The 15,973-nt window shown below is 34.8% G+C and overlaps 2 protein-coding genes across 2 annotated transcripts; one reads left to right on the forward strand and one right to left on the reverse strand.

Annotated features, from left to right (window-relative positions):
* Positions 1–3,969: 3,969 nt before the first annotated feature.
* On the reverse strand, positions 3,970–8,134 carry LOC120181922 (serine/threonine protein phosphatase 2A 57 kDa regulatory subunit B' beta isoform-like). Its single transcript, XM_039186949.1, has 2 exons — positions 6,598–8,134; positions 3,970–4,656 (listed from the first exon to the last, which is right to left on the reverse strand). Exons 1-2 carry the CDS (start codon positions 7,741–7,743, stop codon positions 4,354–4,356), a joined length of 1,449 nt encoding a protein of 482 aa, XP_039042880.1. The 5' UTR covers positions 7,744–8,134; the 3' UTR covers positions 3,970–4,353.
* A 1,375-nt stretch (positions 8,135–9,509) lies between these two features.
* LOC120182490 (zinc finger CCCH domain-containing protein ZFN-like) lies at positions 9,510–11,062 on the forward strand. The gene is made up of 3 exons (XM_039187463.1): positions 9,510–9,588; positions 10,091–10,248; positions 10,730–11,062. The coding sequence occupies exons 1-3, from the start codon at positions 9,510–9,512 to the stop codon at positions 11,045–11,047; spliced, it is 555 nt and encodes a 184-aa protein (XP_039043394.1). The 3' UTR covers positions 11,048–11,062.
* Positions 11,063–15,973: the final 4,911 nt, after the last annotated feature.

The raw sequence follows: 15,973 nt of genomic DNA on the forward strand, positions 1-15,973 counted from the left end.
ATCTCACTAACAATTGGTTCTAAAGGAATTCATCTAACTCTAACCAACTTTGTACTAATATATGAGTCTGTAGAACCAGGGTCAACTAAAACAAATACATACTCATCAAAAAGATGAAATGTACCTGTTATGATCTCCGTGTCAACCCGATCCTCATTGGTCTTAATGTTGTAAATTTTGGGGACTCCACGAGTCTCTTATCGCTGCATTGATTCAGATTGTCCCCTGGATCTACCCCTTCCTTTGCTTCTATTAGAGGCTGCCACATATCTTTCAGATTGCACCGAATTGTCCCCAGATTTCTTAAGACAATTTCGGGCAAAGTGACCAATCTCGCCACATTGGAAACAAGCTCCACTGAAAAGTCTGTATACTCCACGGTGCAATTTACCACATGTTTGACATGGAGTTCTTTCTCCAAATTCTCTACCTGAGCTAGCAGGTAAAGATTGGGATTATTTAGTTTTATGCGAAGCTGCAGTAGAACCATCTCTATCAGTATATCTAGAACTCAAGCCTTTGCCTCTCTTAGCATTATGGGGAGTTGAAGGCATTCTAACTCTTTTTCTCGTATGCATACTCTGCTACGCTTCTAGGGTCTCCTCTTGAGCTCTTTCAATAGCCTTAGCTCGGTTTATGACTTCTTGCAAGCTAAGCAATTTCAAAGCCAACATCATCTCTTTCAACTTTGGCCTCAGACCTTCTATGAACCAATCACATCGATCCTTGTCATTGGGAACCACCTCAGTAGAAAAACGGCTCAGCTTGTTGTACTTGAACTCATATACAGCTCAATCACCTTGTTTCAAATTAAGGAACTTCAGTAGCATCATCCATCTATACTGCTCACCAACATACTTGTTCTTAAATTCCTCCAGGAAGAACTTCCAAGTCACTTGTTCCGATGGTGCAGACATTATAGTATTTAACCACCATATTCGAGCTGATCCCCTAAGTAAAGATACAACTCCACCCAGCTTTTCCAAATCCGAGCAGTGAAGACTTTCAAGCATTACCATTACATCATTTAGCCATAAGTCAACCTCCATAGGACCTTCATCCTCTTCTCCCCGAAACTCAGGAGCTCCTAATATCTTCAATTCTTTTGGAATCAACATCCTCGGTACTGGAGGAGCAAGGGGAGGTGGATGAGGTTGGAATCAGGTCAATATGGCGTCGAGAGCTTGAATAAAAGCTCTAAACTCCGACAAGGGCATACCCTGATGTGTCGGTGCGCTAGCGTTCTCTGATGGAATTGGGTGCTCAATATTTTCCACATAGCTTTCGCTACTCGATCCTTTATTATTTTCTCGATTAGTCGCTCTTCACAAGTTTGAAGATTCCAACATCTTCTAGAACATACATAATAGTACTAAAGTTAGTAAGGAGTGACATCAATCACACTCTAATGACAACCTATCAGTAACCTTTACAATCTTAATGGCATGTAATTCTTTTTTCTAAATTCAGATAAACCCGATTTCGACCGAGAATTGGCTAAACCTATAACTCTAATACCAATAAATGTAACACCCATATCCCTTATACGTTCTCGTACACATGTCACAAGTGTCACATAACTTCTTTTAAAAAACATTTTCTTATTTATAAATCTGTAAAATGGTTTTTTGAAATTTAAAACAAAACATTTTAATATAAGGTAAAACATTCATTTTAAACTATTACAAAGTTATAACTTAAATACATTACAGAGCATTTTTCTTAGATTCATATACATGCCATCTAATTATCAAAAGAATATATGATTGTCCTATAGTTACTGATTAGTCAACCTTGGATTGATGTTCTTTGCTGCACTCCTTACTCTACTAAGTCTTTACCTTTACCTACGCATGAAATCAACACACGTTAAGTATTTACATAGTGAGGCATAATAATGAAAATGAATTGAAAATTCATACATAATCATTATAGCTATTGAAATACGAACTAAATCGTATACTTCATAAAAATTAGTTAATCATCTCAATTAAACCCATATTAAACCCATATTTCTTTCATATATTCATCAAAATCATTCTTAATATGCCAAGCATACTTATTTTTTCCTGTATTTTGTTACCAATTATACTTTATTTTACCCAATATATGTTAAATAAGAATTTAAGATACATAGATTGCACCGAAGTGTAGAAATGGTCATTCACCTTTTATGAATACCATGAGTGGCACCTTTCTGCCCATAATGCACCATTATGCATTTTCATTTATGGCATCTTTCTACCAATAATGCACCGTTATGCATTTTCATTTATGACACCTTTCTGTCAATAATGCACCTTTATGCTTTTTCATTTATTACACATTTCTGCCAATAATTCACAGTTATGAATTTTCATTTATGGCACCTTTCTACCAATAATGCACCGTTATGCATTTTCATTTATTTCGGTAACATAGATAACCATAACACAACATTAACATTCATCCATTCATTTTAGATTAGTTCATACTATAAAAATTATTCATAATATCATTTCTATATACATTATGAAAATATACCAAAATATTGTAAAATATACATTTAACACAACATTCGAGATTAACTCGTCGCGAGTCTTCCTCCTTTCATACAAATATTATAAATGCACTCACCTGATAAGCCTCGCTAATAAGCTGTAATGATATCTGGCTACTCAACAACTTTATCTTTGCCATTTTTCTTGCTTGACTGAGGAGTTTTGTTATGATCTTTGGCTATGGAGGAGAGCACAGTCACGGGGGAAGAAGAAGAGTAGATGATTTAGTTTAGTTTTTAACTTTCCCCCTTTTACCTTTCTTAAATCCCTAATAAAATGAATTTTAAATTCATTTCACTCTAAAGGACCAAAATGCCCTTTCATTATTCCATTCTTTCTAATTGGTCTTAATTAAATCATTTCTTATACTTTACCATTTATTCAATTTAATCCTCCAAATTTTTAAATCATTTCAAAATAGTCACTGACCTAATATTTGAGGTATTACATTTTAAAACTTCAATGGTAATGATAAATATGTGACATGTAACACAACATCTTAAGTGATGACATTATATGTGTCACACCATCATGTGTAAAGATGTATCATGTATCATCACCCAATATGATGACATGATACGTGTTACGTCATTTAAAGTGATGACTATCATGTGTTACATTATCAATTAAATATGTGAAAAAATATCACGTCAATAATATATGTTGATCGTTAGTCAACAAAATGAATTCTATCTATTATGTGTTATTTTGACCAAAAATTGAAATATGAAGAGTTAGAATATTAAAAAAAAAGATCAAAGAGACCATTTTGACAAACATTGTGGAACCATTTTTTCCTATTAAACCTTTTAGTAAAAAGAATTTATAAAATTACATCTACTTTAGGAATTAGTATCACTTTTAAGGGGAGGAAAAAAACATAAAAACAAGAAGACAATCTAAAAGATGACAGAGTAGAACATGTTTTGCATTACAAATATACAAGTCGTGAAATTTTGAGTTTCATAATTGAATTTTTAACGAGACCTCTCATTCTTATAAAAAAAATAATTGAATTTTAATTGCATGCTTCTGTCGACTTGAAGACAGCTTTCTAAGATTATGTAAAATGAATATACAATACAAAAAAATCAAGAACATCATCTCAGCTTCTATCCAACCGGTCTCCTAAATGATAACATTAACACTTCCTAAATAATATCACTCCAACTCTTCATTCTTTTTTCTGGAAGTACTTGCGTGCAACATATTTTTGAACATGGATATGAACTCTCTGACTATGTAAAAAAATCTTTTGAAAAATTAAACATACCAAATTCAAATATATACCCATACACAACAGTTACATCTAAGTCGAGTATCTGTCTGTCAGTTTTCAGTAACAACTATGAATATAAACCAGCCAAACCAATCATGATGAGATACCCAACTACCTTAATTCCAATAATTTGATCCTAATTTTATCTTAAAGAACGAAAATTCCATGTAATAAAAGTCGTTCCTCACAGATCATTCTTAATCTTTAGCATGATACTAACAAATTCCATGCATTTTAAATGTATCTTCATCGATCAGATTGACAACAAAAATAAAATTCAAAAGAAGAAACTTTTGCAAAAGAAAAAGAATACCACCAAAATGGAGAAAGGAAAACGAATCACTTCTATGCTGAACAAACCGACAGTAATAGTTAAGACTGTTACCATGTTGCGTCATCCTCTCTTTGCTGCCATATCCACCAGTTTCTTCCATGTCATTTCTCGTTGCTCTACAACCTCTTGTCCTCTGGCTTCTTTCTCTGCAAACTCTCTCTGACACTCATCGAACAACTCTGCATCCATTTCCATGAGCGTCATCCTCTCTTTGCGGCCACGTCCGCCAGTTTCTTCCATGTCATTTCTCGTTGCTCTTCAACCTCTTGCGCTCTGGCTTCTTTCTCTGCAAACTCTCTCTGACACTCATCGAACAACTCTGCATCCATTTCCATGAACATCTTCTGCACATTCACGGTCAAACCATGAACTGCCTGATTCCAATGACTTCGGGTATTCCTCTCCAATGCCTTAAATATGATTGGTAATATCACCTGACAATTCAGGGAAATTAAGCTCACAATGTGTTCATTATTCCATAAGAAGAGAGCTCTCTCTGCAACCTGCAACACAACAGGGTCTTATTTATAAGAAAGTTCTATCTTATTACAAATATCCAAAGCAAGTTCTAAAGAAACCAAAAATACTTATAGCCGGCTCTCTCCAACAATTCTAAATTGTAAGCAGCACAATAGAAAGCCTATTAATAAAGCGAGCTTTGAAAGCTTATTAATAAAGCGAGCTTATTAACAAAGCGAACAAAAACAAGTCCAAAATTATATCCTCTATGAAAGGTAATTCACCATAGGAGAAACTTACCTGGGCAAGACCAATTTTGAACTATCCAACCATATGGCATATTTTACCCAATCCTCCTTGACAAAAGGAGATCCATCACAAGTGAAACTTAGCTAAACAAGATCAGTTAAGAACTATATTCCAACCATATGGCATTCGAGGCAAAATGCGATCTACAAGACTTGACACTATGCATGATAGGAAGGAAGATAAAGTGAAGGGAAATAAGTGATGAAAGAAAAAAAAATGGAGATGAAGGAAAATTATCTTTCTATCACTGAGTTTGAAATCAAGGGTGGAAAACATAAGGAAAGAAAGAGGTAAGGAGTAAAATTTAAAAATAAATTGCTCATTTAAGTTGAAGGATCGGATTTGAAGATAAAGGTACATATCTACCATTTTCCTTCCCTTTCTACTCCCTCCTACCAAAGGAAAAGATGGAAAGAAAGTATTTCCCCCCTACCAAATACAATATGAAGGAAAAATGAATAAGCAAAAAAGTTGTAGTGCAATAAATCAATAAAGGAACACCAGACTGAAGATTTATAACAGTCATGATAAGGACACAATATCTAGAATTTACAGGCAAGGGTTGTAAAGCAATCTATGGAACCAAGCAATAAGTCGTATATCTCGAAACCGGCATATGTGCTTAAAATGAACATCTTTTGAGAAGGAAGTGTATTCCAGATTGGTGAAAATATGACATGAGGAGCAGCTATACAAGAAAATGAAAGAACGCACCTAAAATGAAACAACAGAAAGAACTTCTAAACCACAAGTTGACCTTTGGATCGTCATATATCTATTCATAAGCTCTAACAATAACTTTCGCATAGAAATAAAATATTATATACAAACAAAGAGGATGGCTATAGAAAATCAATGATGCAAGACATTACACAAAGAAGAAATAATTGATGTTTGATAGAGTCTCAAACAACATATAACCAGGAAACAGCAGCACAGTCAAACAAACACAGATAAACTGCAGTGTGGGAGAAAGTAGAGGCTAGCTTAGTGAATTGAGCATTGGCTTACTCTACAGTTATTTCTTCTGGATACAGAAAGAATGAAGCCAGCCTGAAGCAAATATAATGCTCAAAACTAGGCAACACATAGCACAACTTTCCAAAAACAAAACAGAAATGAGAAAAAAAGGTATAAACATCAGAATTACAAGAAATTACATGGGAAGACCATAAATTTATAAAGGAGAAATATCATAAGCTCACAACTTGGCATCAAAATTAATTACTATTATATGATTTAACTTCACATCTAGCACATAGCAACAATTCAACATTCCAAAATCCAGAATACTAGTGGTTGCTAAAGATGACCGATTGCTCAAACCATTAAAATTAGCATAATCAGAGTGACATATCCAAAAGACAAGCCCTTAAATGTTCATATTATTTATCTTCACACCCTAGCAACAATTCAACTTTCCACAATTGAGAATACAACTGGTTCCTAAAGGTGATTGACTACTATAGCTATTGGAATTAGCATACTTGGAGTGACATATTCAAAAGAAATATACCTCAAAGTTCATAAGATTTATCATCACATCCTAGCAACAATTCAAGATTCGACAGTTCAAAATGCCATTGGTTCTTAACGGTGATTGACAACTCAAGCTATTGGAATTTGCAAAATCAGTGAAGCATTCAAAAGATAAAATAAAAGCCCTTAAAAGTTACCTGGAAATGTAAGCTATTGAGGCAACGTGCAATCTGTCTGAAAAGAGGAACCATACATCGTTGGAACTCTGCAGACTGTGTTGCTTCAAGTACTTCCTCAAGTTCCCCGAGGAAGAGAACTTCCTTCTGACAATTAGTCAATGGCCAATACTTCAACAACCCTCTGATAACTATATCAGCTAGCTTATAGTCCTTCTCGACAAATTGTGTAATACAATAAGACAACTGTTGATGGTATATGGCAATATGTTTCGGCTTATGCAAAGGAATCAACGCTCTCACAAGGAACAACTTATGTTCCTCTTTCATAGGCACTGCGAAACCATTAATAATACTCCCTAGAATCTCCAAAAGCTCCCCGATCCCATAATGCCTCTCTGTTTCATATATAAACCTATAGAAAATATTATTTATGGCCTTCCTAATGAAGGGTCGATGCACCATGAATTTACCATAAATCCTATGAAGAATTGTTTTCAAAAACTCTCTTTCCCTGATATCCTCCGAATCAAACAAATCAAGCAACTTCAAAACGAATGAATGATCAATGTATTTCTTTGCGACCTTAGTATCCGTAGCAGGAGACACAACATATCTCAAAAGAAGCTCGTATACAATCTGTAAATGTGGCCACGAGGGATCCAAATAGTGATCCTCTTCTTCAGGATCCGAGGCTACTTGCCCCGTACTTTCGTGAGACGCTGGAGGAAGGTTCCGGAAAATGTTGATTCCGACCATTTTAATCATCTCTTCCTGGCATATCTCAGTGATTTTGCTAGACCCTGATTGAATAAAATCGACAAGTTCCAGCAACGTTTGCCGTTTGATTTCTTTTTCACGGGCCGATTTTAGGACATCTACGAAATCGAATTGGAAGCAGCAAATCTGTAATTTTCGCAAGAGTAGGTTTTGTCTCTCCGAAACAGGGGCGTCTCGTAATAACGGCAAGGGTTCGACGGTGGTCATCGGGGGTGGGAGTGCGACCACATGGCTGCTGGAATTAGTGCTTGGTGCGTGGTTGACGACCATATTTGGTGTTGGATCCGACAAGATAGTACCGGAACCTGGTAGACGGGACCCAGAATCCATTAACATTGAATCCGATTTGGAATGCTTCTTGCTCCCTTTGATAATTTTTTTCAACATCTTTCCCCCCAAAAAATAAAAAACATAACAAGGATTAGGTTGACTAACGGAGCCAGGGATTCGGAAGTCGACAACGGTGATTTTGAGATTTCAATAGATCGGAATGCATGGCATAATTGCCTAGAAACTAAATTCAAAAATGGATAAGGAGAGATTCATAAATTCAGATCACAGAAGGGGGAACGGTCATTCCCATGAGATTCTTCCTTTTACTTTTTTTAATTTTCGGGAAAGGATTGGCTTCTTATCACCATTAATTGATCAAAAATTCGAAAAGAGTCGTGGGGAAAGGAAGATCGCCGGAATGTTGGCAGCTCGTGTAACGGAGATGAAGTTCCGGCGATCGATTGAACGGACCAATTTAATGATGAAAAGAGAGAGATAAGATGGGAAAGAGTGACAAAGAAGCTTTAAAAATGGAAGTAAATGATTGCAATAAACTCGTTTATAAACAACGGCCAAATTGCCAATTGCAATGGTAATCTACTAATCTTTTTAGTACCTGTTTGTTCATGAGAATGTGAAATTTTCATCCGAATAAAATTTATATTTTTATGGTTGGTTGGCAGAAAATTTTATTTTTATAATATTTTATTATTAATAGTAAATTTTTTTAATATATTATTGAGAATATTATTATTTCTTTTTTTATATATTGTTGTATTATCGGTGTTTTTTATTAAAATATCCTTAAATTTTTTTTTAAAAAAATATTATTCTTTTGTCATTAAATAATAAAAATTCTACGAATGTTAAATTATAAAATTATCTTTAAACTATTTTAGATTTACAAAAAAAATATATAATTAAAATTTTATATAAAGTTCAGGAGTTAAAATAAAATTTTACCCTTTCATTAAACATTTTTATATTTTCAATTTTATTAAAAAAATTATATAATTTTTTATGAATTTAATTTTTTTAAAGAAAATATATAAATATTTTTCAACTTGTTAAAAAACAAATATATAATATAGACAATTTGGTCAAATATACATTCCAATAATCTTTCATTCCTGCTAAACCAACCAAACACAAAATACAAAATTTTCAGTAATCATATTCTCTTTTAATCTTTTATTCTCACTGATAATCTTACATTCCGTGAACCAAACGGATCGTGGAAATCTTGTTTACTGGTAGGAATTTTCTTTTCCCGGGCTGTTATACTCACGTTTGGATGGGAAAGATTCCCACTTGAGGGTATTATCTCATTGCCAACAGTAATTTTTTTTACCTTTTTAATGGGAATGTGATTCCCACATATTACATAGGTTTTTATTTATTCCCAGGCATTTGGGCTAAAATACCCTTTCTTCTCATCTTCTCCCTGTGACCTCGCTTCTGTCCAATTTCCTTTGCTGAGAATTTTTTCTTGTAAGATTCTCCTCCACTCATTTTTTTTAATTTCCCAGTAATGTTACTTTGCTTTTGATTTTGATTCTTTTCCTTTGCTTTTAATTTTTCCTTTGCTTTTAATTTTTCTTTTGCTTTTGATTCTTTTCCTGGTAGTCTAGTTTCAACAACTTCTCCTTAATTCGACCTCCATGCTTTTGATTTGAGCTTACTGTGAGTACTAGTTCTTTCGTGAGGATCTAGAAATCACATGAATCTTTTACTTTCTCTGACTTTGCTTCATAATGTTACAGTGCTTTATTCATTTTTCTGTCCACAAAATACACAATTTTATGGATTTCACTTTTGGATCCATTAGTTTTGCAGTGCATAATTTGTTCACATCTATATAGATAATTCACTAGAATTAAATGAGTAATCCTGCTACTTTTAATTTTGTTCATAATGAAACAAGGATTGTTTCAGATTTAGGGACAAATCCTGCTGAATGTTGAATAGAGTGAGACTAATTTTAGGTTAAAGGAAAATTTATTGAAAATAATAGTATAACCAACATAGATTGTTGATGATAAAGATTGTATGTGGTTTCTTCCTCCTTTGTCTCTGCTTTTGCCTCAAAGGTTTTTGTTGTCAAAAGCGATTCATAAAGACAGATGGAATATTGACTTGATCCTAGTATAAGGAAATAAACAAATAAAGAAACTAAGAAGATAGAAATATGCTAATAAATTGGGTTGAGAAAAGGTTTACTTCTCTTCTAGTGGTTTGACTTAGCAGTCAAACTTTAGTCTGAACTGCTAACTTGACTAGGAGACTGACTTCTTCTAGTATTTGCTTTCTTCTTTTCCATTCTGCAAAGGTTGGATAACTGACTCCTGCTTTTACTGCATTGGAAGCTAAACTGCGATCTCGATAGAAGCTAATCTTTTGGTTTTACTGCATCGTGTCCAATTATAGGACTCTCTGGTTCTCATTTTTCATATATGTTCAGATCCAACAACTGACGTTTTCCTCTTAACTGCTCTGCAGTACTACCTGAAAACAGGAACTTGCAAATTTGGAGCTACATGCAAGTTTCACCATCCTAGAGACAAAGCAGCGATAGCTGGGAGAGTTTCCTTAAATATTTTGGGCTACCCTCTTCGCCCGGTTTGGATTTTATTTTTTCCTTTTACTCCTTAAAATACAATTTTAAAATGATGCAAGATCATGTCAATATCCATGTCCTTCTGGTTTCAGTTTTGTCTCTTTTTCATTTTAAACGAAAAAAATACAATTTTCTAATTGGATTAATTGAAAAAGAACCCGGAAATTAATGGCATCCAGATTAGAACCAATATGAAAAATGCACATATATAGTCAAGGATGATAAATTAAAATCTTTATCACTTGCTATTACTCAAAGAGAGGCTTTCCTCTTTTCAGTTTTGAGTTACGAAATTGGTTTCAACTTTAAATATGGATTGTTATGTAAGTTTGGACCATTTTAGCCTAAAAATATTGTTTGGTTGTTATGTAAGTTTGGACCTTGTTGGCAAGCTGTATTTCTTCAATGATACATATAGTTTTTTGTGTGGTAATTGGTGATTCATAGTCTTAGTATAACTTGCTTTCTTTTTCCTTCATACAGGACGAGACTGAGTGTGTTTATTATCTAAGAACTGGACAATATAAGTTCGGGAGCACTTGTAAATTTCACCATCCTCAACCAACTAATATGATGGTTTCATTGAGTGGCTATCCTATTTATCAAACTATCCCTTCTCCAGCCACTCCTGGTCAGCAGTCATATCCAGGAGGAATTACAAATTGGTCAAGAGCATCTTTCATTCCTAGCCCCCGTTGGCAAGGTCCATCAAGTTATGCACCCTTGATTTTACCCCAAGGGATGGTATCTGTTCCAGGCTGGAATGCTTATAGTGTAAGCTTTTTCTTAGCTTATTACTAATGCTTTGTTCATTAAGCATGCCCATTTAGTGTTTTCATGTGTTTGGACAACATTAGAGGTGACAAGTGAGGCAACTCATGAGAATTGTAATTGTCAGTATGTGCTTTAAAATTTTCAAGGAAAAAGTATAACTCTTCTTATCATGCTTATTAGTAGGTTTTATGGTTTAAAATAAAAAGGCATGTCAAACTCTGGGTAACACCTACCCATGTGAATTGGATTGGAATTTTTTTATAAGAAGCGGAGGCCTCGTTTTTGAATTGGATTGGAATTTAACTCTTAATCCGAGTGATTTGATATTCTGGTTGCTCCATTTTTTAGTCTTAGTAAATAAACATGATGTGCAGATGTTTCTTTAAAATTATGTTCATGATTGTTGATTTAACTTTACAGTTCAGAAACGACAGCAAAATTGAATCAGAAAGTTTGTAGCTTAAGTTGATTAACTGTTGTTCCTACCAGAAGCACTAGTCTATCTCCTTTTGAATACATTCAACTGTATGCCATAAACGTGGCCACACATGTTTTCATTGACAAATGTTTATTGGTCTGAGAAAAAGTAAACATGAACTGCAACTGCTTCTTTGTATTTCTAATTGTTGAATTAATTGATAAGTTTGAAGTGAGCGTGAAATTATTTAACTTATTTGATAGCTGATTCTTTATTCAAAAACAAAACAAAACAAAAGTAATTCCCTTCTTTGAGGAAGTTAAATAAATTTATTTTAACAAACCAAGAATCAAGTGAACAAAAACTCATATCTTCATGTGGGATTAAGATTATGAACTTCCATTACACTGTATTTGTCATCTTGTTCAACCGAATATATTCATGTGAACACTTTTATGGATTACACAGTCATCCAAGAAGATTTTAATGAATTAACTAGCCACATTTTGTAATATGGTTCTCGTTATAATAAAATAAAAACTGATAATCATAATTCCTCAAAATAAAGATACAGGGTTTGAATTTTAATTTACATTTGTATTCTTACTCAAGAATTATCTCATTTGTTACATAACAAAAACTCATTTTAATATATTTTTTACATAAATTATGTACAATTTAATATTAATTAAAATTAAAATAATACATGATATATTTAAATACTCAAGTAATATATTATCAAAAAATAGAATTTTTATATAAATAATTTTTATTTAAATATTTAGAATTTCACTTGTTAAAAAAACAAATATAGAACAAGGACAATTTGGTAAAATATACATTCCAGTAATCTTTTATTCCTTCAACCAAACACTGTAATCTTACATTCCTGCCAAACTAACCAAACACAGTAATGTGACATTCCAGTAATCCTATTCCCTGGTAATCTTTTATTCCCACTGGTAATCTTACATTCCGTGAACCAAACGCACCCTTAGAGTAAAAATTGTTGTTGAACTAAGCTGCAAGTCTTTTTTTTTTATTTTTGATTGTCTTTCATTTGTATAGTAAATATTTATCAAATTTCAAAAATATTGTCGGACACAAAAAGTTTAGGGGCTATGTTGGAATTACTTATAAAGTTCAAAGATTTTAGCCCAATATTTAACAATTGACTAACAGAAAAGGACGAATGGTAAAACTCATTTCAATAGGTTGAGGATGAAAAATATATCATTTTGAAATGTGATGGATGAAAATGAAACTCTAATAATAAGTGAGGCATGATAGGTGAATTTTACCATTTGATTAGATTTCACTGATTTTTGAATTTTGGGTTGGTATTTGGTTAAAATTCTAAAAATAATATTTGAAAACTAAAATTATGTGAAAATTAAAAAAACAAAAACAAAATTTTAATTTATGACTCATAGGTCAACTAATTCAAAATACGTATTGTAATGCTTGTCATAAGAATGATTCTTTTAATTTAGTTTTCTTTATTTAAAATGTTAATCGTTTGCCATATTTAATGAATCTAGCTAACATCTTGTCTCTTTAGATCAACTAATCATCAATAATCTCGTATCCTATTTGAGTTCATATAAATGTGAAAAACTTATAACTAAATTTTATTTCATTTATTTTTAAAAATAAACAAATCTATATTGATCAAATAGTACCAAATCACATAGCGATTGTATCACCATTAAGAAGAGATAAAGTTATGGGAGGCGATGCTCATTCAATATAATTGGCATGTAATAAGATGATCCTTAAAAATGCATGAGTTGCTCCATTTGCATGCCTACGAGTCCATAAAAGAGAACATATGCTGAAAATGTGATTTTTACTCTAAACAACCTCTAATCACTATTTCGAACTATGAAATCTCAATGCTGTAAGAAAATTACGTTGGTTTTGGTGGTACATTGAACTAAAACAAATAAAGGACGAGCATAAGTTTATTCTATTTAACTGCTCATAATCAAAATTTTGAAAATATTACAATGTCAAAACAGAATTGGGTTCCATCCCATCCCAAGAATTACTCAAGGTTGAAAAGATCTCATCTCACCACCCCAAAGAAGACACGACAGGGAACAGCATGATGGGGTCAACCCTGTCTATCTCACCCGCTTACTTCAGCTTTGTTCTCATTAGCTAGACTTGACCCTATTGAAACGGTTAACATTACTTGGTCATTCACGGCAATTTTACCCAAGTAACACCCTAACAACCAAATATTACCTGTCAGACATTCTTTCTCCAAATATTAATCGATCTAGACCTTTTCTGACAAAGCGTGGATCATGAGGCGTGCCTTCCCATGATTTTGTTCAAGTTGACGCCACGGTGAAAAAGCTAGAAATATGAAGAGCGCCTTTGCGAGGTTCTGTCCAAACTAACGACACGTAGCAAAGGCGCGGATCATAAAGGGCACCTTCGTTGGAAAATCTGACACGTGCAGGGAAGGCGCATATCATGAGGCACGCCTTCCATTATTCACAAATTATTGTGCACTCCATTATTACCTGAGCCAACTCTCTCAGTCACCCATCCCCCTCTGTTATGTATGGCTCATAAAAAGTCTCGTTGTGGGGTTACGAATTATGTGGGTTGGGGGTGTGGGGGCGCAGCCCCCGCGGTACGGTACAGGGTTGATTTTGTAATTATGTACCAGGGTTTTCTATTATAAATAGAGATGTAACCTAGACCTAAAATATCATTGAATAAAATTCTAGCGCCGCCTAGGCACCGAGGACGTAAGCACATTGCCGAACCTCGTAAAATTCTCGTGTTCTTTCGTTTTCTTTACCCGTTTTCGTCAACAATTGGTATCAGATGTCAGGAGCAAAATTCGAAGTCGCGAAATTCGATGGTCAGGGTAACTTCGGATTATGGCAAACGAGGGTGAAGGATCTATTGGCGCAGCAAGGGATCTTGAAGGCTTTGCGACCTATAAAGCCGGCGTCGATGGATGAGGAAGATTGGGAAGAATTGCAGCAGCGAGCGGCAGGAACCATACGATTATGCTTGGCGGACGAGGTCATGTATCACGTCATGCATCTATCGTCTCCAGACGAAATTTGGAGGAAGTTGGAAAGTCAGTTTATGTCCAAATCCTTAACGACAAAACTGTATCTGAAGCAGCGGCTGTATGGGCTGAAGATGCAGGACGATCACGATTTGGCGCAACACGTGAATGTCTTCAATCAAATCGTTTCTGATCTGGCTTGGCTTGATGTGAAAATTGAGGATGAAGACAGAGCGATGATTCTGTTGTGTTCGTTACCTTCCTCTTACGAACACATGGTGACTACTCTTACATATGGGAAAGAGACTATCAATGTTGAGGAGATTACTGCAGCCTTGTTGGCTCAACCAGCGGAAGCAGAATGCAGGGGAAAGCTCTCAAGCCGATAGCTTATATGTCAAGGGTAATCGAGATCGTGGACGGAAGCCAGAGAAGGCAGGGTCCGGGAAGCGGAATTCCAGATCTAAATCCAGGGATAAGAAGACGATTCACTGTTATAAGTGCAAGGAGGCGGGACATATGAAGCGAGACTGTCCGAAGTTGAAAAAGCAGACTGATGAGAAGCGTGATGGCTCATCCAAGTCTGTGAACGTGGTCGAGGATGATAATTCTGATTGCAGTGAGGGTGATATGCTTTCTATTTCAACGACACAATTGACGGATGCTTGGATTCTTGATTCTGGATGTTCTTATCACATCACGCCAAATAGGGAATGGTTTTCGACATACATGCCGGTTAATTCTGGTTCGGTTTATTTGGGTGATGATCGATGTTGCAATATTGTTGGTATTGGTGATGTCAGAATTAAGATGCACGATGGCTCCGTTCGGATGTTGAGTGGTGTTCGACATATCCCAGACTTGAAGAAGAATTTGATTTCCTTGGGCACTTTGCACAAGAATGGTTTTATCCCTAAGGCTGACGAGGATAGGGAAACCATTCGGATTGTTAAAGGAGCATTGACTGTGATGAAAGGCAAGATGACTGCAGGGAATATCTACATATTGTTAGGGAGTACCGTTGCAGGTGGAGTTCACTCTGTTGAGTCCTGTGATGATACGACAAAATTGTGGCATATGCGCCTTGCTCATCTTAGTGAACGTGGTATGGCAGAATTACACAAGAGAAACTTGTTGCATGGTGTCAAAAGCTGTAAGCTCGACTTTTGCAAGTATTGTGTTCTTGGTAAACAGACTAAAGTCCGTTTCAAGACTGCGAAGCACACAACTCAAGGGATTCTTGATTATGTGCATTCTGATGTATGGGGGCCTTCCACGACATCGTCTTTGGGTGGATCTAGGTACTATGTTACTTTTATTGATGATTTTTCACGGAAAGTTTGGGTGTATTTTTTGAAACAGAAATCTGAAGTTTTTGAGAAGTTCAAGCTGTGGAAAGCTGAGGTAGAAAACCAAACAGGACGAAAAATCAAGTGTTTGCGGTCTGACAATGGTACGGAGTACACAGATTCACAGTTCCTACAATTCTGTAAGGAGC

This window comes from Hibiscus syriacus, unplaced genomic scaffold (assembly GCF_006381635.1).
Source record: "Hibiscus syriacus cultivar Baekdansim isolate YM2019G1 unplaced genomic scaffold, ASM638163v2 tig00003721_pilon, whole genome shotgun sequence".
Lineage (NCBI taxonomy): Eukaryota > Viridiplantae > Streptophyta > Magnoliopsida > Malvales > Malvaceae > Hibiscus > Hibiscus syriacus.